Below are 26,478 nucleotides of genomic sequence, written 5' to 3' on the forward strand. Positions count from 1 at the left end.
GTTACATGTTCTGTAAAAAGTGATATGCGCTACTTTAAGGGTATTGGAGGTATTCGAAGAACTAGTATGTAAGCATTTCGCCCATTGCAAACTGACGGTCTTGCCTAGCCTGAAAAACTGCAAGCATGTTTTATGTTGTTTTTCTCAAACACTTTGAGAAAATTTCCAACTGCCGTAAGTAACGCTTGAAAATTATAGTGCAACTCAGAACTCCTTAATGTATAATTAATTTTAATTTTTATTAATTTTCAAGTTTGCAACTTGTTAACACGACTTACATTGTGCTTTGCAGATTAGTCGTAAATGTCATGCGTCGCTCGGCCAATGTATTGACACTCCTGGTGGGTACAAATGCGAGTGTAAGGAAGGTTATGTTGGTGATGGAATTAAAAGCTGTGTACTTGCCGACGAATGTGAGCTTGGCATTCACAAGTGCCACAAATGGGCCAGCTGTGTTAACACTCAGAGGAGCTACGATTGTCATTGTAACAAAGGCTTTGAAGGAGATGGGCTCTCTTGCAAGGACATTGACGAATGCGCCTTAAAGGAGGATAACTGTGGTTTATTAAGAGATGGAATCGAGTGCGTTAACAGGAATGGCTCGTACAATTGTGTTTGTGCTAAAGGCTTTACTGGGGATGGAAAGAAGTGTGTGAATATTGATGAATGTAAGATCGGCACTCACAACTGTGTTAAAGATGCGATCTGTACTGACACCAAAGGAAGCTTCTCTTGTAGATGCAGAACTGATTTCTATGGAGATCCAACAAAAGAATGCAAACGTAAGTGTTTATATGTTATCAATAGTTATACCCTTTAGCTTTATAGTTTTGATGGAATGCAAAAGTCTTCTGTCGCCATTCCGGTATCGTTTGAATTTTTTACGGAAGCTGTTGAACATTTTTCTGATTTTTCCCTTGTTGTACTTTTTTATCATTCTTTATAGCTCTAATTACCATTGAAAATATGAATGAAGTAGTACTTTAATTTATTAATCATTACCTTCAAATTGATCCAATCGAAGTCATGAACAGGACTTTACATTGATGCTGTTCATCACGTTGCACAAGGTGCCTGCAACAATTGCATCACTGGTATAGTTGAATTCTTTCATCCGCAGTTCAAAATATATGTTTCATATATTTACATTCAGTTGAATTAATCACTGCTCAAGTAATAGGCCATTTCTGAGTTGCTTTAAACTTCATTGGAAAAGCGAGCCTAAGTGCAAAGTTTTTATTATGAAAATAAGTTTTCATTCATACGCAAAAAACAACAACTAATTTTCATCAAGAGAGGATGAAGGTATGCGTTTTCATACGAAAAGTTTTGCACTTAGCCTCGCTTTCACAACGAGGTTCAGAGCAACTCGGAAGTGGCCTATTCTTGTTTACTTCTTGCTTTGGCTTACTTGCGTTTCTTGAAATGATGTTCGTAGCTTCGTGTTTCACGTTCATTGATTGTTGTCAGTCATTGGACAACATTGTCATGCAATGAGCATGTTCAACTTGTTCACGTCACTGAGTGAACTGTAGATCAAGAATTGGACCATATGGCCTTCAGATAAGATGCAAAAAGAATTAATCACCTTTTCATGAACTTACCTTATGAACTGTTTTTCCAGTATGTGTTTTTATACATAGTGTCAAGACTGACGAGGGCCAATGAATTCTTATTTTTCATTCTCCCTCAGCAATTCCAAAGAAACACCAGTATGTGTTTGTGTTTCTTCAATTCTATTGGAAGGAAGGTTACTGGCCAAAATACTTCTAGAATTACTTCAATTCATGATAGTGCGAGGCTGAAAGTCTCCACTTTGCTTTCATATTACCATTTCTCGCCTTCTAGAATGAAAACAAAGCGAATGTTCGCCAACCTTTTTTTCAATATCGACTGATTTGTTTCAGCTGAAACTGAATGCATGAAGGCATTACCCGATTGCGATGTTCCAAGAGCAGTTTGTGAAAATAAAACGAACATACACAGTGGAAAAGTGTCTTACTCCTGCTCTTGTAAATCTGGTTTTACCGGCAAAAGCAGTCACTGTATTGGTAAGTACATTCCCTTGCTCTTAGTACCTGTTTTCCCGAACTTCATAAGACAAGCGCAAATCCATGGATATAGGTACAACAATAGGAATATTGTGCAAACGTCTTAAAGCAAAAAAAAAAATCCTGTGGTTTTAAGCGCCTCTACACTTTGTCGGGCGCACCGATAAAGCAACTTTCGCGCCCCCCAAACAATTGTTTGCTTGCTTTTACCTACTGATGAATGTGAAACCAACAGAAAAGCAGAAAGGCTATCCTAATCTTTAGCATTCTATTGAAGAGTATGTGGTTGTCTGTTTTTCGCTTTGCAAAATTATCACGGGAACTGTACACACTCCGTAATTTGAGATCCGCATACAAGATTAAGGTGCATCAATGCATGGAACCGAGTTATACGACATAATCATCACAAAATAAATCGTGTGTCTCGCCCTACGTTTCCTGGTATTGCAGGGAAAATATAAAAGTAGAATAATGGATAATTAAGAAGGTTGGACAAATAGTCTTCCTGTAATATTGTTGTGCTAAATATTGCTCGTTTTGGTCCTTACCTTAATGGTAAAAATCAAGTCACTCCCAGGAATTATTATTAGGCATCTGTTACCAAACTAACGCTATACGGAGACACTAACTGTTACACACCATACTGACTAACAGGACGAGAAATTTTACTTGGATGACCGTGTATTACAACGTTCGACGCAAAAAAAGAAAAGGCACCTATCGACTAACATCTATTGCTTTTTTTAGACATTGATGAATGCCAAAAAGACAACAAACATGACAAAGATGCCAACAAGTGTTCCGATGATGCTGACTGTATCAACACTGCCGGTCGATATCAATGTCGTTGCCAGAATGGTTTCGTTGGAGATGGTTTCGACTGCTTAGGTACTCAATGCGCATTTAAGTTATGCTGTAGGTATACCGTATATCAATAGTAATAGTAATAATAATAATAATAATAATAATAATAATAATAATAATAATAATAATAATAATACAATACAATATTTATTTTTGCCACATACAACAATTACAGATGGAAAAAAAATGATGAAAATTGACGAAAGAAAATAAATGGCGAGAAAACCTGAAAGAAACCACGAGGCTTATAAAGTCAGGCTTCCTCACTTTTAAAAAATAGCTATCTTATATTAGAATTACAATATGGACTTATGATAATTAACTTTGACCGCGCACAGGTACACACACACACACGCACACACATATTAAGTAAGTTAGTTGAGAAATACAGCCTTACAGAAGTTAATACCTAGAGAGAAGAAAATCTTATAATAATAATACTAATACTAATAATAATAATAATAATAATAATAATAATAATAATAATAATAATAATAATAATAATAATAATAATAATAATAATAATAATAATAATATAACTATAATATAATAATAATCAACAATGATTTAGATAAACATATACAGGCAAAAACTAACGAAAGAAAAGTCCTACGTTTCGGCGACATCGCATATTTAATTTTAGTTTCCCTTGACAATGGCGCTAAGATGTCGCCGAAACGTAGGACTTTTCTTTCGTTAGTTTTTGCCTGTATATAATAATATAATAATATAATAATAATAATATGATAATAATAATAATAATAATAATAATAATAATAATAATAATGATAATAATAATAGTGAGGTGAGGTGATTGAGTAATCCTATAGGTGGGTGATGCTATTTCCTGAGTGGGGTGTTGTAATGGCTAACGATGGCGACATGCAATCAGGGAGCCTGTTCTTGGACCTTGGTCCTTTAGACATTAAACTTTGCAGTCCTTCCTTTCATATCAATCTGAAGATGACGCTGCGAGGTTGAAATCTGGCTGGGGAAAGGGCACACACCTATACTGATGCCGTCAAGATTAAGCTCAGACTGTGTCCCGTGTACATTTTTACTTAGTACATATGGTTATTATGCTGGGTGCTTTACCTCATAAAATCGAGAGGACAGTAGTAGCACGTTCTAGGGGCTAACAATATCAATGGAGTTGGTAAGACCTTTTTGTAGTTGACTTGAATGAGAAGTTCCCTTCAATACTTTACTGAACTGACAGAATTTTGAGGAATATATTGAGATGGAGGCCTGTCTTATTCCCAAAGAATGTGTGATGTGGTTTTGTTCTGTAGTATAACAGGAACAGGGTGGGAACTGCTATCTCTTCATCTACTCTCTTCTGTTAAAATCCCCATATCGTGTTTCTCAAGCTAGCTTAAGTATACCAAGTGCAGTGTAGAGATGTAGCTTCGCTTTTGACAAAGATTCAATTAAAAAATTACTGTCTTGAATTTAGCACTTGAATTAAATATTTAGTAATTGATTGCAAACTACTAACTACCCTCTTTAGCTAAATCATGTTGATCCTGGATGATATAGTGAATCTAACCGAACTGTTTTATTTCAAGACAAGAATGAGTGCAGCAACAAAACGAGATGCCCTGTAAACGCCATCTGCGTGAACACCAAAGGTTCATTTGAGTGTCGATGCAAGACCGGTTTTGTTGGGGAAAATCCGTATCAACAGTGCTCAGGTATTTGATTGAGTTGAGAAATAGAGAATACCGGTATGCAACTTGTTTACTTATGTGATGGGGAATTTGAAGCTATACGATGTTTATTCCACCCCGTTGGGGGGGGGGGGGGGAGGGGGGGCGTCAATAGTTTACATTAGCATGAACTTTGCATTTTTCTCATAAATTTTCGGAAAAGCACCACGCATTGTATAAGTAACCGCGTGTTCTGCACCGTATTCTAAGCTTTCTAAGCCACCGAAAGGAAAGAACGAATCAGTTAGAACCACTGCTGACAGTACAAGGTATCACCAGCTTTAACTTGTGGATACTTACAGGCCTGCGTACTAGGTTTTCTTTGAGCTTGTGACAAGAAGATTATTCCTCAACAGCAAAAGCGAGAAAAGGTATTTGCTTTCGCAAGCAAATTCGCTGAGAGAGTTAGATTGTTTCCTCAACGCCTCTGGGCCAATCACAATTTTCTGGACGCGACTGAGTAATCCCAGCCAATCGGAAATTTTTCGCTCTGTCCGATGACAAACAACAACGACTAATGGGGATCATCCGAGTGGACACCTCTCTCTCGCTTGCACCGAATTAGAAGAAACTCTGGTTGTTCGTGCAGCTGCAGATTTCTTTATTTCTCAATGTGTCATTGAACGCCAACAAACACAAAATGGAATAAAACACAGTTTTCAAGAGCGAGTTGTATTCTTAGCACACACTTGATACAAAACGTATTTTTAACCAACATATGCAACCCTGGGAGTTAATTTCTTTTGGAAGAATCCGAGTTCTCCCAACACGAGTCGAACGTACCATCTTCCGATTACTATTATATTTTCCACAATACCCACCAACGTTTTCAGTAATCGTCCGTCTAAGAAAAGGGAATTTCAACGGCTTCTGATTAACCCTGTCTTGATTTTTTTTTATTTTCAAGATGTAGACGAATGCCAGCTTGGAAAATGTGGAGATACTGGCCAGACGTGCATCAACACATTTGGATCCTTTGAGTGTAGATGCATAACGCCGGGTTTCAAAAACACGAGACGTTCACAGCCATCATCAGTAAACATTACGTGCGAAGGTAAGGAGATTGGGGCCTTCAGAGTAATCATAAACATTGTAACAATATAAGTAAAGAATACTTATGAAGACAGCTGAGTTTATAACATATCACATGTCTCAAGTTCGCTTTTTTGTGATTTGTCAAAATACGATTACGTTCCCCGAAACACCGTACTAAAACTGGAACGTTTCTGATGGCATTTACTAAGTGATATTCCTTTATTTTCAATTGAATCGTTTCAGTTCGATGGAAATTACTATTTGAAAATTTCCGTGAAGAGCAGTTTGCAGTTATAGCAGATAAGGACTAGTATCGCTGTCGTACAGCCCTAGATAGTAAATATAAATAACGTTTTCAGTCAACACACTATGGAAGCTTTCGGCGAAATAATTTCATTTGGTGTTATAAAAACTGCCTGTGAAGTCTGTTTCTTTTCTCGAATTTTCTGTTGCGACGTTGAAAAAATAACGGGGCATGCAATACGAAGAGAATTGGAACCGGGCGAGGAAGGGTCGCTCTTAGCTTTTGTAATTGCGTTCGGCTGGCTTAATTTTAGCTAATATCTAACACTAGAAGGACAGCAAGAAGGTGTTAAAATACAAAATAATATTTGTCCCCGAGTATTGTTTGTTCCTCATTGATCTCTTCTAGGAAAAAGAGGTTCTGTTAAGATTTTTGCAATTCTTTTAGGCCTAGGGCAAACGTCGAATCTAAGTCGCGTCGAATTTATTAAAAATAGGTTCGACAAAGAGTCGACTTAATTCCAGTGTGGTAGCAAACGTCAAACCTGCGTCGACCCTAATTCTCAAGTTGCACTTCGTGAAACACGGGAATAAGCACGTGTCCCCGTGCTATTAGGCCCGGTTCATACGTCGAACTTTACATGAGCCGAACCTAATACCTATTAAGGTCGATCCAAATAATTAAGTTCGGCAGTTGATTCAGACGTCGAACCTAACTGAAGTCGAACTTAATTAAAGCTAAAGTGAGAAAGTAGATTTTCGTGGTCAGCGGCTGTTGTTTTTACTCAACAAGATTCAAAATGGCGGGAAAGATGAATTCTGACATGGAAGAGCTTGTTTGGTAAAATAATAAAGACAGGCCAAACACGGCTCCTACTGAGCGAGATAGGAAGAATATGACCTTCAAAGCTAATTTACTCTCACGAGTACGTCTTTGAAAGATCTCCCTTTTCTGTATAAGGAAGGGTCTTTGTAGATCTCCCTTAGCAGAGGCAGATTTTCTATCAAGTGTCATTTACCAGGAGCCATAATCAGGGATGGAGACCGTAACGAGATGCCAATTTGACTTGTGGGCCTGTCCCCATGTATTGTACCAAAAAAATCTATTTTTAGAAAAAAATTGCGCCATACGCGCGTGCGCGCACGCGTGTAAACGGCCAGGATCGCGCGTGGAGAAATTGAAATTTTTTTCCACCTGTTCAAAACGGCGTCCAAATTTTAAAATTCTACCAGGGAATATCTCCTCAGTGCCCACATTTAAGGAATTAGACCCTCACAAAGAGAAGGTAACAATTGAAAGAAGACGGGAAAAGTTGGAATAGGCGGCCTATTGATCACATGACTCTCACAGTGAAGTCAAAAAGGCGCCAAAACGGTGGCGCTGCGCGCGTTGCTACTGTTAAATGAATGAAAAAAGCTTACACTCTACGGACATGTACTCAGACAGGTAAGGACTTTTTTATCTTTAGTGAAGTTTTTCTCAGCTGCTTTCCGTGTCACATATAAGGTAGTAGCCCACGCAAATTTGCGTGTTTTCACGCGGGTTTATGACGTGAGAAGGGGAGGGGGGGGGGGGCAATTTTTTCTAAAAATAGATTTTTTTTGGTACAACTCATGGGTAAGCGTGGACCCCACGCTTACGGTCTCCATCCCTGATTATGCCTCCTGTATTTACTCATCTGAATTGTTTAAGGTTAGGCAAAGAAGGGCGATATTCCATAACAAACTTCAAAATGTTTTTGCGGGTTTTTAGTTTGTTTTGTAGTGCCGACATTCTTTCGCGGAGGTTGACTTCTGAAAGAGTTTTATTATAAGGTTATCGAGTTAACCTCTATTGCGTAATCTCTGTTTGAATAGAGTAATGTTTTCTTCAAATGTTGTTTTTGAAGATTTTGTTCTGAGAAGTCTTGACGCTTCGCCTTTGATATAGCCTGTATTGGAAAGTTTCTGTCGGTTTGAAGTGCATGTGCACTTCAAGAATAGATTCGTTTTTTTTTTTAATCTTTCTTATCTCAGACAAGTATATTCAGTTGTTTCGAAACAAGAAGAACAAGCACATTCCTATCCCGCCATCTTGTTCAGAATGGAGTCCTTTGGGCATGCCAAGTCGATGGAACGCGCAGACCTCTGGGATAGATATAATTTATATAATTTATACGTAACGTATGCATTTGGTTCGGCACATGAAAAGTTCGACGTCTAAATCGAAGTCGAACTTTTGCCGTTCTATTCGACTGGCGCAGTCGAATAGAACGGCGGGTCGACCCAAATACAAATATGTCGATCCTAACTGATTCATACGTCGATCTTTACATGTGCCGAACCAAATTATTAGGTTCGGCTCATGTAAAGTTCGACGTATGAACCGGGCCTTAGGGACCTTACGAAAACACCACGGCGACGGCGACGACAACACCACAACACAAAAAGCTTAATGAGAAAAAACAATCGCTCTGCACGTGCGTTTTAAATTTTGGTACATTTCTTTGTCGTCCTCTGCAAAACAACAACGTGAAATGATCAAATTCAAGGTTTCGTAGAGAACGTGAACCCACGGGAGTGAATTTTTCATTCTCTTCCTTAACTTGAACGGTACTCCTATCAATCTGGTTCCTGGCTAGTTTGTCGTTTGTGTATACAAGTTGAATGAGTTAAAATGATCGCGAAGTAGCACAAATGAAATAAAGTTATACTTTCAAATGACGTTTGCCTTGGTGTCACCGTCTTGCATTCGTAAGGTCCCTATTCACTTGATGTGCGGCTAGTTATTGCTAGGACTTGCTAGCGAAATGCCGAAATACAGTGCTTGTCGGGCTTTTCTTTGGCAATTAATTGCGAAAAATAGAAAGAAAACACTCAAACACTGAGCATGTATTGCAAATAGGCAATTCGCATTTCAATCATTTATATTTAGTGTTCATGAAACACGAAAAACACATTTTCATCACCCTGTACGATGTCAGCAATGACTTTCGATAGCTCGCCATTTCTGGTCGCGAAATTGTCTTTGTACAGCGCATGCTTGTCAGGGGGGGAAATAGCGTTTGGCAGATGGGGGAGTCGGTATTTTTGTGACTTTTGCGCAGTCCATCACATTTGAATCAATTATTTTGGAATTTGCATGATTTATGAATTAAGTTCAGCACGTGTTTAGAACGGCGTTTGCTGTAACGCCGAACCACTGTCGCATTATCCGACTTGGCAAGTCGAACTTATGCTGGAGTCGAACCAATTAATTTGAGTCGAACTTAATTGCGGCAAACGTCGCACCATTCATGCGCCTATTTCAAAATTAATGGGTTCGACGAATTAAGTTCGACTTAGATTCGACGTTTGCCCCAGGCCTTACACGTCACTGCTAAGGTTTTTAATTTTTCTCAGTCGAAAGATGGCGACCTGCCCATGATAAAACGATCCCTCACTTGCACAATATATTTCCAGATACCGATGAATGCAAGATATACAAGAAGCCATGTGGAACGTACCACTCTTTAACTTGCGAGAACACGCTTGGGGACTATATTTGCCGATGTGAGCACGGATTTGAATTCAACAGGAAAAAGAAAAAGTGTGAAGGTAATACGTACATGTAATACAAGAGTTGAAGGTAATCAATCGTAAAATCAAAATCAGTCGAGGGAACATTCAAAGAGCATATCTCAATTGATCGTCATTCGCTGAGTTGAAGCAAGTTGCAAAGTTTATAGGGTATGAATATATCATATGGAATGTTCAGTTAACAAGAATAACAACAACAACTTCAATTGTACTCGTTCGTTTGCTACATTGGTATAAGGACTAAGTTTCACTTTTTAAATAAAGAGAGTAGTAGTGTTACCACTGGCTGGCAGAAATAACCATAGTGGGATATCGAGACATAAAAGCTTTACTTAAAAGAAAATCGGACATGTTTGCCTAGTACTTAGTTGAGACGAATTGACGGGAATTGTCACTGTTGTTGAAATTTTTTTTAGCTATCGGCATACAGATGCCAACCGACCGGCGAAAGTCCAAAAATAACTCGGTGTGTCAAACGGCTGTAGCCCTACTTCAAGAACTACTGTCTTTATTAGCTATAGTTTTGGCCTGTCCGTCGGTCTTCGTTAAGATCAGTAGTTAAAAAGAAACGATTCAACTTTTAAATATTGTATATTGCTATTTTGTTGTAGATATTAACGAGTGTGATATGGATGATTATCCTTGCGTTGATGAAGCAACCTGCATTAACAATGAAGGTGACTTTGAGTGTGCTTGTCCTGAAGGATATCATGGAAATGGAAAATACTATTGTGGCAGTAAGTGCACATTTTTCTTTCTGTAAAATTCACACTTTAGGATACGTATTCAAACGTTTAACCATCTTGTACCTCCTAATAAACGACATCAAAGGGAGGTTCTGCTCACTGCCTTTCGTTTGCACGATTCAATCATATAGTGGAGGAATGTTCAAACTTGTTAATCGAAACTTCAATCAGAAATGTGATTGCGATCTACACCTTAACTGCGGTTTTTGTTTTGTTCTACAGCTAACAGATCTCCCGCAAACAGGGCTGCAAAAGTCTGGACTTTCTTGGTTGTCATGATTACTACCTTGCTGACTTCAGCTCTTGAACGAGTATGATTAAGATTGAAGATTACCGCACGCAATAAAAACCTCGAATGTTTAATCATTTTGCTTGAATTTGCTTAAAGATGTCACAGAAGGAAACAATATATTAAAGATTGTCACGTTCGTTTACTGAGATTTCTTATGATTTAACTTTGCTTGTGATTTCAATGTTGCTGAAATCTACAAAATGGAAAAAGTTACCTTTGCCTTGTTGCTAAATAATTTTCTGAAATATGCGGGGAGGACGAAAAATCTGGACAGTGCTAAAAAAACTTAGTGCTAAAAACATAGTTTTCAGCCTGTGGATACAAGACGGAATTAAAAATTGAGTCTTAGCTACAGTCCTGGCCAATTGAGTTAGAGACACTTGGCTCTTTTAAAATTTTTTCCACTTAACTTTGTCTCAACACTGTCAACATCTTTGTTGTATGTCGCTAATAAATTAATTCCCCTTTTAAATATTCGGCATTTTTCAGGCGTTTTTTTAAGTGGTCGAAAATCTGGCCTCTACTACAATTCCCCTCAGTGATTGGCATTCGTTTGTTCTTGCTCGCGTGCTCGCTTTAAAAATGAAGTTGCACGATTACTACTGCAATTTTGATAACGGGCGTCCGAAGTATCATTTCATTTGAGGGGTAGTAGATTGTTTATGTTAGTGTCAGTGGTTTGACCTAAGGCCTTTCTTTCCAGGATTGAGGGTAAATTCGTCTCCTAGATGCTGCTTCCTTTTCAGCAGAGACGTTTGCCCTCAGGCTTAATGAATAGAAACCCTTGGAACTAAGATGGCCTGGACTGATATCATTCTCAGTTGTCCTTCAGGTGACAATAGCGAGCTTTAGCGAAGGCGACGGCAGGGAAAACGTCACTATTAGAAGGAATTCGCTTTTTTCAAATGTCGCGATTATTCCAACTCGCTTTAGATGTCAAATGTTTGTAAAATTTTCTGGAGTTGAATTCTTAGAGGCCGCACCCACGGTCAAGTTTAGAAGGACAGAAAAAAAATTCGTGATCGTCTGTTTGCGTCCTCCATAAAACGTCCCATTAGGAAATTTCAGATCCTAGTCGTGCAGTGACGGCAAAGAAGACTGTTTATTAAACTCATTTACAGCAGATATAAGGCTGAATTTTAGAATTAAAATACAATAACAATACTTTTTAAAGTACTTATGGCTAAACTATTTAGCGGACATGTATGAAAGAACTGTATTTGTTTTTAATTACAAAGCTTGGCGGGTTTTAAAAATGACTTCATAATCTACTTACAATGTATACTTGACATATCTGGTTTTCTTTACAACGATAGGCTTACAAATGTCGTTTCCATGGTTACTGCCTAACATTCCGAGGTAAAAGAAAACGGCTGTCCTTTCCTTTGCTTAGCAACATAAATAAAGAACACTTTGACAAACAGTTCATTCCTTTAAAAGCACATTTATCAAGTATCAACAAATCAGCATATTTCAATGCCGTCTTTTACGGTTTTCCCAGATTTTACGATTTGCTTGAATGCTTATTCCCTTTGGGGATAAATTTGTTCCAAAAGGTTACTCCTTTTGTTCCATACTTCTGCTTCAATCTCGGCATCAAGTCGAGGGCCAGGTACAACTGCTCATCTTTTTTGAAAGGAGACCACTTGACTGGAGAGTTAGAATCAGAAGGAGTTGGATTTCTGGTAAAGGAATCAGCATAAAATTAACTGAGTTTCTATCGTCTTGTATTCTGTCAGTCGACCTTACTCAGATCATGTTTTTTTGTCTGAGTTGCAAAACTGACAATGTCAAAATTTCAGCCTCCGAGCAGTAGTCCTGAGTAGTAGTTCAAACTTAGGCAAAAAAACCTCACTCCCTGAATCCAATGCGTGTATAAATTAGGAGAGAAAGATACTGTTCAAAGGCTAGACAATCAGAAAATGTTCCCTCTAAAGACCTTTTGTCAAGTTACAACATATGATCAAGGTTACTATTGCAGCATAAGTTTTGCCATTTTTCTTAGATATTTCATCTCTCTTCAATACTGTTAAAAAATGCCGGTAAAAATAAAATTACCTCTTACCCGACTTTAGCGAAGTCTGTCCACATTTTCATGACATACCAACTAAATCCCTTCTCGATGTCGGAATACCTGGGAGTACAAAAGTCATCCAGCGAAGAAAGGCGCTTGAAAGGCGCGCCAAACACAAAGCCGACATCTCTTCCATGAACCTCACCAGCACAGTGAGAGGAGGGAGAAATATCAGGACGATGCTCCAAGACATACATATAAACTCGGTTTCCAGCCTGGTTTTTGAAGATGGAGTTAAAGCATGAGTTAAAAAGGTTTAAAAGGTGCAGTGTTTTATTTATTTTGTCTTACCTAACTATTCAACGTGAGCCAGGGGGTGAGGGGCTTTCAATATTCATATTTTTGTTTATTTATAAGGAAACACTACTAAACTTGGTGAGTTTTCTCAAAACAATTATCTGGGGAAGAATTTTATATAACAACTGATTGGTCACTTGACTTCGCGTTTCTATGGCAAGAAGATTTTGACAGCCCGTAGTTTCCACGTTTGAATTTTGTTACCTTTTTGGGAGAAATTTTAAGTTTCTTCTACTATCTTTAAAAAAAATCACACCGTTTCAGTCTTATCTATTGGTTGTGAAAACCAATGTGAACGATTGCCTACGGTTTGGGAGATACCGAGAAATCCAAAATGGCGGATCCAATACGGCTGTGAAGAACAAATGACTTGATTGTCACGTGATATAACAAAATCGATCCACTTTGTGGACCCTGAAAGAAACAGTTTGGAGCATACTATATACCCTCTAAGACCTATTGCCGTAGCCCCAATGATTATGAAATTACGAAGATCTCCCTCCCCAGCCTGCCCTCGTATCAGTTGCATAGATGACAGAGGAATGTCACTTTGGAACTCCCAAACGTGCTCTTTTGCTTTTTTGGGTTTCGAGTTCAAAAAAGGACTGAGCTTTTATCAACAATTAACAATAGTGTTGTAATATTGAAGAGGTCGTAAAGGTGGACTCCCGACCATAGCATAACAAAAACAACCTGAGACGGATAATTACAGAGATAATTTTAACTGATCCACATTAATCAAATTTCATAAATCCGAATTGAACACTATTTTAATCTCACCGTTGCTAAGGCTTCTGCCTCAAATATCGTTGAAGAAACAACCATAAAGTCATTCTCAAAATCAAACAGCATTTCTCTGGTCTTGGTCTTGTTATGTGTAACATTGAGAGCTGTGTAATTTCTTTTAACGGATTCTACGGCATTTCTGCTTGCATTGCCTCCCATGGCCACTTCGAGCGTTTTCCTAATGGCTAATTCAAAGGCTTCTCTGGTCACATTGCTTTGGGTAATAGTTCCTGAACCTAGAACAGCACTTAGAGATGATTTGTGACTTGTAAATCCGCTTATGATATCAATGCTGTTGTTAAACTCCTTTCTTTTGAATAACTTCTGGGGAAGCCTGGGCAGAAAATTACGGGCGACCACCGGGCTAGTGATGGTGGAGCTCAATGCCAAATGTTTTTGAAAAGAAATTATTTCTTTGGAGTCCTTGCTTCTCAAACAGCGTACAAGATTGCCAGGATTGTTCCTATCAGGAGAGGAACAATTTGCAAGCAACGCAAATTTTTGCACAGTGTCTGCGCTTGGCTTTTTTTCAGCTGCCAGGTAAGGCGACGAAGCTACACCGCTCTGTATAATTGCCCTTTGAAACAAGCCTTGCGATTTAGGTGAGATTAAATGAAGGGACACACTCATTCCTCCTGCGTTTTCGCCAAATATGGTCACTCTGTTTGGATCGCCACCAAAGTTGGCGATATTGTTTTGAACCCATTTTAATGCCAAAACCTGCAGAGATAAATTGCAACCAACAGATGAAGATACTGTGTCTTCAAAAGCAAAAGGTGACACATGACATATGCGGGTGTAGTCACGAGTCCCCATTTTTCTAGCCATGTATTCCCCCATTCCATTATTCCAGTCCGTCTTAAACCACTCTTTTGACGGCGCCAAAAACAAAACAGAAAAATGGCTCAATAAAAAAAGGCTACATATCCTCCTGAGTAGCGCTAACAGCCGCCGTGAGTAATTCTGGCGACCTCTTGGAAGACCGAATCGTACAATGTATCCTCGTAGACGGGACGAGCGAAATGTTACAAAAGAGAAACAGAATGGCCCCTGAAAAGATGGAGTGCGGAATGTCGTTGGTTCGACTCCCATCGTTCGAGTACTCTGAGTGCTTATTTTGCTTGAGAGAATCTAAATCAGGAGTAACTGGCAACAGGACCAAGCTTTAAAATACTCTAATCTTACTCTTCGATGATCGATACATAAAATGATCAATCACCTGGTCAAGCATCCCATAATTCCCCTTGATGCTAGTTTTTGGAATGTTCAGGAACCCTAGAACTCCAAGTCTGTAGTTGAAGGTGACCACTATGACGTCATTAAAGGCCGCCAAAACGTGACCTGGGTATTCAGTTGAAGAGCCATGTTTAAACGCTCCACCGTGAATCCACACCATGACCGCCATCTTGGCATCGGGCTTGATGGTTGATGGCACAAATACATTCAAGTAAAGGCAATCTTCACTTTCTGAGAAAAATAAATTGTGGTCTAGTTGCAGTAATTATTTTTGTTTCGCAGAATATGGAGCAAAACAATAGTGTACTTGCTTCAAATTGGTCAAACTGAAGTCTGAAAATTCGCGTCTTGGCGCAAAAAAGGTTTTTGTGTGCTGAGGGGAGAGGACGTGAATGCGTAAACCTTACATCTGGGTTCCAGTTGGTAGGTTGAGACCGTTTGAAATTTTCCGAAAAATAGCAGAAAAATTGAAATTTTGCAACTAATAGAACAAAATGTGTCGCAAGCGAGCAAACAATTTATGAACTGTAAGCTTTAGATACCATGCAATTGATCAATTTAGCACAAACTTAACTTAACGGATGAAAGTGCACATTGGCTATTTAAATTCATTCATACCATTTCAGTCTTCATTTTATCACGCCGACCTTCAAATTGTACATTTTATGCGGGGATACCAAAACACAGTTTCAACCTGCAAACTAGATTTAGGTAGAAAAATCATTCAAAAATCAGGAAATGAGAATATTGTTTGGTCCAAAGACCGTGATTTCTCAGACTTTGCAAACGATTTCCCACAGCGCAAAAACAATTGTTGGCCGGGAATTGTAGGGAATCTCTGCTTGAGTTCTTGCCTTCCCATCCAATTGCAAGATGCCGTCGTGAAGGGTCTGGTAAATATGCAGTTAACTTAATGAGTATCGCTTTTCATGTGCTGTTGGCGTTTCAAGAATCAAAATCCAAGATCAATCAATCCTGGCAAATTTTTATGGGATATATATCTATAATCTAACTCCCTAACCTTTTCCAATTTCACTGGTGAAATTAGCTGGCTGGGGACAAGCCGCTCCAAATTCTTTCACTTCTTTGATTCCTCTCCAAGGTGTGATGGGTATTGGAGCAGCAAATCTCAATTGTTGGACCGGGGGTTTAGCATACGGGATACCAAGATACTCGTGCACTGATTTGCAGTGTGTAACAGCCTCGATCTTGCCAACAACTGCACCTGACTCGGTCCACACGTTGGGAGCACTGCCGTCTGCTTCTTGGTGCTGAAGGATTTTTGACACATGGGGAAAAACTCAGAGAAGGCATATACATATCTCAAATGCTACCATTTCACACCAAGCAAAAATATAAGTCCTCAGTAGAGTATTGTTCGTGGAGCGTTGGTAGGCAACGACGGATAAAAAATTAAGTCGCGCAATGCTCAGTGGATAGGGGCCGACTTGAGGGGAAAGCTTACAGAGTTGAAACAAAATCGTGCAAAGCGAAATAGTCGCGCAATAAATTCGGGCAGAAAAAAATTGGCTGGCCCAACCGTGACCGTTTAAGACCCCCCTTCCCCTGCCACATCCCTACTTCTCCACTCTTGGGGGGAAGAGGGTAAGAAATACACATGAAAACCTTATTTTTTATTATTTGTAAGTGAAAAAGGGATCGAATAGACCCGAAACTCACCAGGTGTGTCCGCGGAGTAGTGTTTGGCTCTGAAATAAAACCATTTTCAATTTTAATGTTAACGTTTTACAAACCACCCTTTTAGATTTTATCAGATAACTTTAGAGACAAACTATTTTATTATTTTTTTTTTGAGGAGAAGGGTTGCAGTTTGTCTAAACACCACAAAAAAAACCTGCAAAGGTTTTAAAAACGTCATCGTTGCTAGTCAACAAGAACTTAAAATTCACAAACTGATTAAACGCTGTGCTCGCACGCTCGTAAATGCTCACAAGCACCATTTGATTCCGTACACGTGAAGTAGAAACTCGGAGAAAAACAGGAGCCATAGTCCGCCATCTTGAATTTTCTAAAACCTGAGAAAACCACTAAATTTACCCAAAGTTAATCAAAATGAATAAAAAGACACGAAAATTTACTGTAAGAGAGTTGTCTTTTGTACATTAAAAATATGAACCTTCCGTTTTCTGAAAACCCTGCCAGTCAAAATTTGGTTGTCATAATAACATCAAATTCAATGAACCCTTATCTACCATCATCATCTATCGTTTTCAGATAAATTTCTGAAAAAGTCACGAAGTTTCGTGCTGTTTGTGGAAATATTAAACTTCAAAGTTAGCGCAAGCATAATCCCCCCTTCCCTGGTCTAGACAGGCTTCAATATTCTGTTGTTAGCAAGTGCAAAAGTTGTTTACCTCGATTGGGTTTTAGACGAATGGTTACATTGAGAATATATGGACCAGTCTCCTTAAACGACGCATTACCGAGATGCGTTTTAATTAAGATCTTAAGCCATTCGTCACTCTTTCTTATTGCCGTCAACAGTATGGACCCTTGTTCTTCTTTTAATCGTTCACCAAAGGATAGCGCTGGCGTTGGTTGGAGGTCTTCACACAGTGTACAATAACAGCGGTTGGTGTCGCAGTAAGCAAATCTCATAAGGCTTTTGGAGTCAAATAGTTCTACGCTAAGAACCCGTTTCCAAGGCAAAATGTTCATCAACTGGCTGGTCAGGTTAACATTGCCACCAACACGAGTCCAGATGCCTAAGATAAAAAAAGCTTATTAAGACTAAGATGTTTTTTTTGGCTTCAGATGACGTCCAGCTAGAAATGCCTAGTAGGTGCGCTAACCTGAGTAGCAACCTGATGAATTGTTCCCGACCCATAATTGTATTTCTTCGTTAAGGTATTTATTCAGACGATCCTAGTCAAGTTAATGGATGGCTTTACACTTTGACAAGAAAAAATCTAGTTTTCGTATCTCCAGCCGCACCAGCTCTGAACGTGCCCTTGAACCATTTTATTTTTCTTGTCAGTATACCTATCCTCAGTAAACTGATTCTCAATCAGCCGCCTCGTGACTAGCCGTTAGTTGCAGTTCACCTTCAGTTAGTTTTCACCCTACTTTTGAAAAAGAGACAGGGTTAGCCACCTCATTGCTTTCTTCTCCTGCCAAACTCAACCACCGTCGAGAAAAGGGTGGGATCAGCCAGACCTTTTTTCCTGCAAACTGGAACGTTTTTTAACAACCAAATGGCTAACAAAACAGCGTGTCATCTGTCCACTATCTGAAAAATGACAAACCCACACTCGGTGGTGTTTTGAGAGAAAACACAATATCAGTAAACTTACATTCTAGAGACAAATTGAACTTGTCTGATTTAATCGGGGGATCAACGGACGACGGTTGAACTTTACACCAAAATTCCACAGTGCCATTCGCTATATTCCGCGATGAGCGCTTAATACTCAAGGATCCATTGGAAACTGACAAATTTATCCCATATCCTTCTATTGACTTCATGTGCAGACGGCACGATAGTGTTTTGTCACAAGAAGCAACCATAGTAACTTTATTGGTGCGGGAATCTTTCACATTCCACTCCATGTCTTTGATTTTGCTCTCTTGTTTTAGTGCTTCACAGTTCAAAGTTATATCCCCGTTAGAGCATTCCTCTTGCGTGCTAACAGACCCTGACAAAAAATAAAAGTATGTAAGTTGTGGACGCATAAATTTTACGGGTTATCCAAAATCTTGCTGACGTACAGGCGTGAATATGGAAAGAAACCTTGTGAGCCATGTCGCTGGACCCTTTGTCACTTCTTATTGCCGCTGGCGCGCCACTGCCTTTATATGGCGAGGAGGCTTGATTGCCCCGAAAATAACCTGAATGATTCGACCTTTCTGTCCACGAAAGAATAAAAACTACAAAGACAAATGAGTCCTCGTGATTGAAGCCATTTTAAAGTACTTCACAGCAAAAAAGTACAAAACGAATATACGAAAACAACTATAGGGCTCATAGGCCTCTTATTAACATTACTGACAACAATGAGAAACCATGAAATAGTTAATGAGAAAAATAGCAAGTTAGTGATTCATGAAATTGAACTCGAAGGATCTGTTATGGGTGACTACATAGGAACTACTATGACCATTAACATCTCGACTTCGTTGATCAATTAGGTTAACAACCAGAAACATATACACCATCCACTGACGTTCCACAATTTCTTTACTCTGAAGACGACTTCCGCTCAGGTTGTCGAAACGTCAGTCAAAGCCAATGTCATCTCAAACAGTCCTCCTCAGGACTATACTCACCTGGATGATCGTAATTTACTTACTTATGATAGGAACTACTATGGGACAATCTTTGCTGACCTCCTTGTCTACATTTTACCACATTAGCTAATAGCACATATGAAACAGCAGTGAGGCTTCGAACTGAAAGAATGTATGGCTGGGTGGCAAGGGTATAATTACTGTATTCTAAATATACACCGCTGTCTTTGCCGTTGATGGAGCTCATTAATCTAGGCACAAGTCCAAAACAAATCCTATTATCTTGGCCAGAAACTGGCGACAACAAATGATGGCTTATTTGAAGTGTGTCATATTATGAGTTAACTTGACAACAAAATGCAAACAAATTATTAATTTATTTGAAAAGTGGAAAATGAAAAGCAACGGGAACTTTCCCTCAAGGGAATTTCCCGAACAACTGATATTCCGCTTTAGCTAATAATCTAATAATCGGCCGATACCGCTTTTTCCGGTTCAGTCTATTCGTTTTAGCGAGCACGACCTGTTTAACCACGAAACCCCAAAACCCTCGACAAAAATCAGAACCTCAAGCAAAACAATTTAGTAAGCAAAAACAAACAACGAAGAAGGCAAAACCTCATTTACCTGCAGCGAATAAAGCCCGGGAGGGGGGGGGGGGGGGTACTTCCTTATAAGAGGCTAATGGGGATGTGCCGCTAGATGGGGTCGCATTTCATGACTGGATTGACTAGAATGGGGTTGCATTTTCAATACAGTTACTAGAATGGGGTCGCACATTTTCGGATATTTGGGGTAAGAAAATTCTATTAAGTAGGGATTCAAAATGATCTTGGTTAAAAACTTCAGAGAGTTGTTGTTTATTACATGTAACAATCACCTCGCATTACATTCCGTTCTTGAAACCACAACTTCAATATTAACCAGTTACACAATAGCACAAAACCACCGGTCCAGAACAAAGTCCATTCAGTTTAGGATGACCTATTTAAAGGATTGATAAAGTAGATGCATAAATAGAAAGTGACTTAGTTGGGATCGCGAAAATTACATTTTTCCAAAAGTGACTAAGATGGGGTCTATAAGGGACGGACCATTAGAAAAGTAATGGGGTGGGGGGGGGGGGGGGGGAAATACAAAAAAAAAAAATAATTCGTGCAAGCCGAAATGCCCGAAAAAAAATTCTTGTAAGCCGAGACGGAAGAAAAAACAATTCTTGCAGAAGGAGATTAAGGAATTATTATAGAAAATACCTCTTAGTGTTTTAATGACCGAAAATTTCTTCCAGAATGTCCCAAAATGGCCTTTTTAATGTTTTGAAAATCTAAATTTTTTGTGGAAGTTTGTTTTGTATGAACAACAAACCAACCCCACATTTTGTGTCGTGGCTGGAATTTACCCTTACTACAACTCAGTATTTTGTTTTGTGTTTATAACTGGTAGTAAACCCAATAATCACGAGCAATAGGTCAAATAGTTTTGAAGAAAAACGATTTTGTCAGTAAAACGCTTCCAGCATATCTGTTTATCCATAAAGCGCTTTTTTTAAAAAAAATAAGTACTAGTGAGCAGCACACAGCAAAGAATCTTGTTAACTTGTTTTATTATTCGACCGGTTTTGTGTGATAACTACACACTTCGTCAGGGATTGAACAAGATAGTTTGGGGAACTTATTTTATACCTAAATTTTACAGTACAAATGACGTTCCACTAGGGTGCGAACAGCAAAAACACCCACAGACATACGTGCAGGATGTTACAAAAATCCTGCCGCTAGGTGTGTAATGTATAATTTTGGGGCTCACGGATTTAACGTTAAATCCGTGAGCCCCAAAATGACTGCACGTTTGTCTGTGGGTGTTTTTGCTGTTCACACCCTAGTGGAACGTCATTTGTACTTCCCCAAACTATCTTGTTCAATCCCTGACGAAGTGTGTAGTTATCACACGAAACCGGTCGGATAATAAAACAAGTTAATAAGATTCGTTGCTGTGTGCTGCCCACTAGTACAAAAAAATCAACAACAACAAAAAAAAAATTCTTGCAGAGGGTATCAACCGAAAAAAAAATTCCTGCAAACTGAAAATCCCCCCCCCCCCCCCATCACTTTTCTAATGGTCCGTCCCTAACCGGCCACAAAATAGACTACATGTATAATTATACAATGGGGCAGGGGCTCTGAGAGGCCAGCGGCATATACCGAGCAAAACTGAACCCAAGTACCCCCCCCCCCCCTCCCGGGGAATAAAGTCAGTTTACTGTGTGAAAACAAACACAAATAAATCAATCCTTTCTTAAATTAGCTTGCATTCAATATCGACAAAGATTCAAGTCAGACATGCAAAGAACATCACGTAGACACGATCATTAAGGACATTGAAGGTGATCTTTGACAAATTTAATCTGCTCACAAAGCAGCAAGAATCCGTTAATGTGTCTAAGACAAATGACGATAAAAATGCCGTGGGTTCTAGAGGTAAATTAGCATATATTAGCAATGAACAAGGCAATATGTCATGTCATATCATAATCACCATACAATGTAGTATTGTTAGAAGAACATTCGAAGCTGTGATTTGTCAACTGGATCTCTCAGGACTTCGTCGGTCCCGTCATGATCGGGGCACGAAAGACGTGAGAGGCGTGACGTAATGGTAATGGTATGTAACTTGCATTCAATATCGTCAAAGATTCAAGTCAGCTATAACAACACGTAGACACGATCATTAAGGACATTGAAGGTGAACTTTGACAGATTTAATTTGATCACAAAGGACTGCAAGAATCCGTTAATGTGGCTAAGACAAATGACGATAAAAATGCCGCGGGTTCTAGAGGCAAATTAGCATACATCAGCAACCAACAAGGCAAAATGTCATATTAATCACCATACAATGTAATATTGTTAGAAGAGCATTCGAAACTGCGATATCGTTAACTGGATCTCTCAGGACTACGTCGGTCCCGTCATGATCGGGGCACGAAAGACGTGAGAGGCGTGACGTAATGGTAATGGTAATGGTATTCATATACCGCATTTTCTATATACATTTTCAAATGCGGTTTATAATTGCATTACTTCAGTGCAAGGGTGAGATCGGACATCAGCATATATAGGCGCCGCTGGCAGCCGCTATCAGTCCATTAGCGATTTCATCCAACCCACCCAACCCATGAAATCGTGAAATAGCACAAAGACCAGACCAGCACACCGGAACTCCATGCCCTACTCTTCGCGATTAGTGTGTGGGTTCTTTAACGTCCCACAGGGTTATGAACATTGAAGTGTTGTGAGACGGGGCCTACGGTTTCTATGCCTACGGTACGACGTCACACAGGAAAAATCGTGCACGTAGCTTGGGGGGGATTCAAGCTGAAATATCAAAAGGGGTTTATCCCGGCTGTATCACTGTATCGAAAGAGGAATAAAAAGCATTTAGGACATTTCTGTAATTGAAAGGAAAGAAAATCTAAGAAGAAAATGGAAAAGGCTAGGGTCGAACAACAAAATTGAGTAAATTTGTACGCGGCGTTACTCACTTAATAGTATAACTTGCACTAAACAGCAAGTAACTTAAAGCAATCGCATTTTTTTTAGTAGAACTACCTTATCTTTTCCTAAGACGTTTTGCCGCAATACTAAAGGCTGTCAGAATCAATCAACTATGATTTAAATTAAGTAATATATATTAGCAGAAAGATCGCCCTACGAAGTCCATTGGCTTCAACAGTAGTTTTGCGTAGATTTTAGGTGCGTAATTGGCTATTGCCGTAGCGGCCAGCCCCTGCCAACATTTGCTTTCTTTTGTTGTTATTTAATTGTTTCGTTGTGATGGCGAAGTTAAATAAAAGAAAAGTATTTATATGACCAGAATTTAAGCGACAAGAATCTCAAGCAGAGAAACTTTGTTTCATTCGTCGAGACCATATAATATATTTAATATACGGATGTGCGACACTGGACACTCACCAAAGGCCATGGCAAAATCGCTAGATGGCAGCTTTACTAGGTTGCTAAGGATGATGTCTGGTTACAGTTGAGAACAGCACATTGCAAACGAAAAACTCCATGGCAATCTTCCAAAAATCTCGAACAAGATAACGGCTCCGGACGCCTCGCCATTGCAGGTGCCTGTAATCGACATCCTGAGATGCCTGCCAACAGTGCAGAGTCATTCTACGGGAGCCCATAAACCTTAGGATCACTGAGTACGAGTACGAGATTGAGTACGAGAAAGACTTTCAAATTTCAAATTAGATACATCCCCAGCACTCTCGCTCAGCTCCTTCCCGTTATTTACCAGCATACAAGGAAACCCTAGAAATAAGATTGATGTGACAAGCAGTTATCAAAGCCATGCAAAGGCTAGATTTGAAAAGTTGTACTCGTACTCAGGCTCGTACTCGTAGTAAAATCTGAAGGTCTCTATATGCGTTGGGATAGACCACCGGCCAACTGAAATTCTACGAGTCAACAATCCACAATGAATAATGAAAGCCGAGAGAGCTATCTCGCGTGTTCGCCCCAGGGCCCGCCTTAAGCAAGCGAAACTTTGATCAGCGTCACAAATGGGCCGGCTTCTTACTGTTCTGTTAGCCAACGTCAGCGAAAGTGCCCGATCGTAACTTAACTTATACCGGATATCGAAAATTAAAATAACGGTATAAGACAGCATGTCTGCAGCGCTGAACTTACCACACTGGATCACATGTCTGCACCGAACTTACCACATAACAGCAACATCCACAAAGCCAAATGAAACCTGCCGCTGACCCTCATCGTGTTCTGTGCTCTATCTTTATGACGTTGAATTCACTATGTGTTCGCTGGATTAACCGATATTCTCAACTGCAATAAAGACATGAACTTGTCATCACTTAAAGTAATATTTTAACAGTCAGAGACGATTTTCGTAACCCGACCTTACAGTTTACGCAGTTTACGTGCAAGTATTAAGGAAACCAATATTTCTTTGGCCAAGTGCCAACAAGGACGTGGCTGCTTAAATAACAAGCCTATAACTTTTTTTTTGTGAAAATTGAAAATTAAAAGTAGATCTTAAAAAAACCGTTCCTGCATGTTCTTGGAATTATTACGTCCAGTATTAAAAGAACAAAAGAAGTTAAAAGTTTCAAAACTTAGTACATCTTAAACATTTCGTTACCTTTATGCTCGGTATCCGTTTTATAGCTGTACTGATATCAGACCTGGTTGTTCAAAGAGTAAATAGCTTTATCTAGCGGATAAATTGCGATCCAGCAGGTAAAATGTAATTAGTTGGAATACACTTCATCCGTTGGATAGCGATTTACGTAAACATAACATAAAAATTTTAATTATCCACGGTGGTAATTAAAGCTAGAAAGCTATTGGGGCCGTGTCAAAAAGAAAAAGATAAGAATACAAAACTAAAAAATTTCAAAATAAAATTTCCTGACCCTCGCTCTACAACTTGATCTATATCTCAGATAAATATGTATACAAAATCTGTCACGGTGTCCATATATTGTATGGTGGAAGGCGACTCGGCTGAAAAGTTTAGTTCTCTAAGATCTTACATTGCCAAGCCTTCTTCGTGAAGGCCGTGATCAGTTCCTGTGCCATTTGCAAGCAGTGCGAGGAGATTCCAGATGACGGCACCTCGGCACGCTATAGAGTTTTTCGTACAACAGCTATTAGAAAAAGGAATGGCTAAATTATTCGCATAAAGTTATCCGCATAAAGTTATTATTCGCATAAAGTTATCCGCTCTTTGAACTACCCGGAATTTGGTCAAAACTTTCTTCAGAATAATCTGACTAAAATCTTCGTCAAAGTGTGACCTCCAGCTTTAATATGCAAGTGCGATTTCTTTGTGTTCTGCACGAACTACAACTAACGTATAATGGGCAATCGGATGGCTGGATTGAACTTACTTATAGCAGAGTATAATTATTAGTTGAAAGGAAAGAAAACAATAGAAACAAACAAATAGGCAAAAGACACGTAAACCAGCGAATGCACCTCTACTGAAATAACTTACTCACCTTTGCTAAATAAGATTTATTGAGAAAGCTACCGTTGCAGTATCATTTGTTGCACAAACCAATTGCATTTGACGATGGCTTCAAATCGACTCCGCTCTTTTAAATCGGCTTGAGCGGAAGCTGCACTTGACTGACTAACAATTATTACAGATGTTACCACTCCCAATACCACAACCTTCAAGGTTATGGTTGGGAAGTTCCCTCACGTACAATCGTAAGTGATCGAAAGGACGATAATTACAGTTGTTCAATATTACTCCACAGACAATATCCAGGGTGTGCTGACGTTTCAGTTGCATTTTTGGCCGGAGCAGCTCCGACAATTTATATTTTAGGTCAGAAGTTTCAGTTCAGGAAGTATGTTTTTCACTCAGCTGTCCATTTGAGTTGACCCTTAAAAAACAACACAAAACAAAACAAAAGGCGTCGAATGTTTTGGTTGAGAGAAATGCATGCCCGGGTCGTAAAACGCAGAACCTGAAGTAAAATATTGGAGAACAAATTAGATCCAATGATTTCCAATTAAGATAAACCTCAACTGAGGAAGAGGAAGTAGGACCGCTTTATCCGGACGTTTTTTGTATATTTAATGAAAAACGTCCGGCGGAAGTCATACAGTAAAATAACTTGGAACTGGAAGTCCCGCTGTTTGATTTTTTACTTTATACATAGCGTAAAATTTACATAGACTACTTTGACGGCGTGATCAGTTAAATGAAAGTTAACGTGCCGTTCTCGGACGAAAGAAGCAATGATAAATTTTGATTGTATCTGCGGCGGTCTCCAACATAACGAGTTGTCCTTAAAATGCGTGGCATGAAAAGTGAAATGAATCTGTGTTAAGCAGAATACTTAAACGCGGACTGTAGTGTGACTTCCCAGTGGCCGTTAGCCACCTTAGTAAGTGGCAGGCCAATAATATAATTTTCAAGTTGACAGTTAATTAGCGGGCTATTAACAACCAGTAACCAATGTATTTTGACCGTCGCTTAATCAAGTGATTGCTTCTTTGTTAGGGCTTTTGAAAGAAGGCTGAAGCCAAGACCATGTTATTTGCAATGGCCTTGTCTCTATTCCAAGCACTAATCCATAACTGAAAACGACAGAAGAAAGCCGAGTAAGGGACATAATAATTAGTGGCCAAGCCGAACAAACGATTTAGTAAGTCTTTTGAAAGAAATAAAGCGCGTTCAGGAAGTTGTTAACTGAGTTATCAGAGCACACATTAACCGAGTAAATAAACAAAATGTCACAAACTAAACGAGACAAACTGTAAGGCGATGAATGATGTCTTCATGGCATGACTGGGAC

General features: G+C 39.2%; 2 protein-coding genes across 7 annotated transcripts in view; one reads left to right on the forward strand and one right to left on the reverse strand.

Moving 5' to 3' along the window:
- Positions 1-10,569, forward strand: part of LOC146460615 (uncharacterized) — a 49,807-nt gene extending 39,238 nt beyond the window's left edge. The window contains exons 25-32 of the mRNA XM_085088051.1: positions 293-782; positions 1,908-2,051; positions 2,799-2,939; positions 4,484-4,609; positions 5,532-5,678; positions 9,344-9,478; positions 10,072-10,197; positions 10,429-10,569. Of these exons, the coding sequence (XP_084944177.1) occupies positions 293-782; positions 1,908-2,051; positions 2,799-2,939; positions 4,484-4,609; positions 5,532-5,678; positions 9,344-9,478; positions 10,072-10,197; positions 10,429-10,523 (1,404 nt within the window). The 3' untranslated portion in view covers positions 10,524-10,569. The remainder of the gene's footprint in view (positions 1-292; positions 783-1,907; positions 2,052-2,798; positions 2,940-4,483; positions 4,610-5,531; positions 5,679-9,343; positions 9,479-10,071; positions 10,198-10,428) is intronic.
- Positions 10,570-11,601: 1,032 nt separating this feature from the next.
- Positions 11,602-25,475, reverse strand: LOC146460616 (fatty acyl-CoA hydrolase precursor, medium chain-like). Of its 6 annotated transcripts, none has more exons than XM_085088075.1 (10): positions 25,168-25,475; positions 23,869-23,989; positions 18,206-18,547; positions 17,267-17,617; positions 16,572-16,600; positions 15,913-16,162; positions 14,875-15,122; positions 13,650-14,375; positions 12,564-12,787; positions 11,602-12,180 (listed from the first exon to the last, which is right to left on the reverse strand). In XM_085088075.1, the coding sequence occupies exons 2-10, from the start codon at positions 23,918-23,920 to the stop codon at positions 12,003-12,005; spliced, it is 2,400 nt and encodes a 799-aa protein (XP_084944201.1). In that variant the 5' UTR covers positions 23,921-23,989; positions 25,168-25,475; the 3' UTR covers positions 11,602-12,002. The 6 variants fall into 6 exon arrangements, with proteins under 6 accessions (XP_084944201.1, XP_084944202.1, XP_084944200.1 ...); XM_085088076.1 differs by lacking the exon at positions 25,168-25,475 and adding an exon at positions 24,306-24,322; XM_085088074.1 differs by lacking the exon at positions 25,168-25,475 and having other exon boundaries at positions 23,869-24,107.
- Positions 25,476-26,478: the final 1,003 nt, after the last annotated feature.

This window comes from Pavona decussata, unplaced genomic scaffold (assembly GCF_977016875.1).
Source record: "Pavona decussata unplaced genomic scaffold, jaPavDecu1.1 SCAFFOLD_210, whole genome shotgun sequence".
NCBI classification, from domain to species: Eukaryota; Metazoa; Cnidaria; class Anthozoa; order Scleractinia; family Agariciidae; genus Pavona; species Pavona decussata.